Source organism: Pyxicephalus adspersus, chromosome Z, assembly GCF_032062135.1.
Source record: "Pyxicephalus adspersus chromosome Z, UCB_Pads_2.0, whole genome shotgun sequence".
Lineage (NCBI taxonomy): Eukaryota > Metazoa > Chordata > Amphibia > Anura > Pyxicephalidae > Pyxicephalus > Pyxicephalus adspersus.
The window spans coordinates 24,445,406-24,446,945 of record NC_092871.1 but is presented as its reverse complement, the minus strand read 5'-3'; the positions used below and the strand labels follow the sequence as shown (position 1 = coordinate 24,446,945).

At 37.1% G+C, this 1,540-nt stretch overlaps 1 protein-coding gene across 3 annotated transcripts in view; it reads left to right on the top strand.

Moving 5' to 3' along the window:
• LRCH2 (leucine rich repeats and calponin homology domain containing 2) overlaps positions 1-1,540 on the top strand; it is a 55,424-nt gene that overhangs the window by 17,728 nt on the left and 36,156 nt on the right. For all 3 annotated transcript variants that reach the window (XM_072430414.1, XM_072430413.1, XM_072430416.1), the window contains exons 2-4: positions 611-755; positions 876-1,002; positions 1,100-1,205. In XM_072430414.1, the coding sequence (XP_072286515.1) occupies positions 611-755; positions 876-1,002; positions 1,100-1,205 (378 nt within the window). The remainder of the gene's footprint in view (positions 1-610; positions 756-875; positions 1,003-1,099; positions 1,206-1,540) is intronic.

The window sequence follows — 1,540 nt, the reverse complement described above, 5'->3', positions numbered from 1 at the left end:
GCTCTTTTGATAGTAAAGGTTGCTGACCCCTGTCCTAGACCCATCACCTTGCTGATACAATTGTTTTATACCAGTGCTGTGCATCAGGCGGTTGAGAGGAACAGCAAGTTTATGGCTTCAAGTGACCTCTACTTTTATTATCTCTGTAGTGGAATTCCCATATTTCTAATGTGATCGGTTCTTCTGTGACCTTGCCTTTAGCCTTTTGTGGTATGAAAGGAGCAGCAATTCAAAAAGGATATATGAACTAATCCTGCCACCAAAAGAGAGTAATATGAAAACTTTGTTTTTTTAACTACCATCCTCAAATCCTATTTTCCTCTTGTTATGGCAAAACTAATATGCATGTTTTTTAGACTTGTTTGTGACCTTTCGCTGACCTAAATTTCACAACACAAAATAGAACTGCATTTAAAACCAAAATTGTAGATCTTCACAATTAGATTTGTAAATTGCATTGTAGTGCCCATTTTGTGCTTGGCCAAGAAATCTTTAAATACCTTGAGGGGTAGACTTGTGAGTTGTAATGTGGGATAAACACTGTGTTTTTGCTATACATGGGTACCACATGAAACATATTGACCTAATTATTTTGTTTTATTTTTTCTAGACCTCTCGAAAAACAGATTCACAGAAATTCCACATGATGTTTGCCTGTTTGCACCACTTGAAACCTTAAACTTATATCATAACTGCATCAAGTGCATTCCAGAAACCATTAAACATCTTCAAATGTTAACATATTTAAATATCAGGTGAGTGGGCTGTTTGAAGGAAAGCATCTTGTGTTTCAAGTTGTTATCACGTTTCACATTTCTTAATTCACTAGCCCTTTGTATAGCTGATTATTTGACTTTTTTCCCCTTCTTTTTCAGTCGGAATCTTTTATCGACTTTGCCAAAATATCTGTTTGACTTGCCACTGAAAGTTTTGGTTGTTAGTAACAATAAACTAGTTTCTATTCCTGAAGAGGTTGGGAAATTAAGAGACTTAATGGAGCTGGTGAGGCCCTTCTTTTTACATTTCCTCTTTTTATTGCTGTTGTGATTCATGGCTGTCTTGTGTATTTAATCTTGATTTGTCTACATGCATTTCGCAGGATGTCAGCTGTAATGAAATACAAGTCCTTCCTTCACAAGTAGGAAAACTCCATTCACTCCGAGAACTTAATTTGAGGAGAAACAATCTCCATGTTTTGCCAGATGGTAAGCTTTGTTGTAGCTTTGAAAAAGTGCTTTGTCTACAAGTTGCACCAATAAAATGCCTTGTAGAGTGTTATGGAAATGTAAGGACTGTCTTTCAAACACCCCTGTTTGATGCACAAATAAACCTACAAACATTGGAAACGTAGATTAAAAGTGCTTGGAAATTTTGGGAAGCCATAGCCATGTCTGGGATCTACTTTTGTTTATGTGGTAATGGGCTGTGGCCAGGCCTACTGACAGGCAGGAGTAAAGTGTACGCATCAGAAAAAATAAACCAAGGCAGCTGGATGAGAAACGGTTACTTACTGAGGAACAGTGTTGCGTATAAAGTGTAC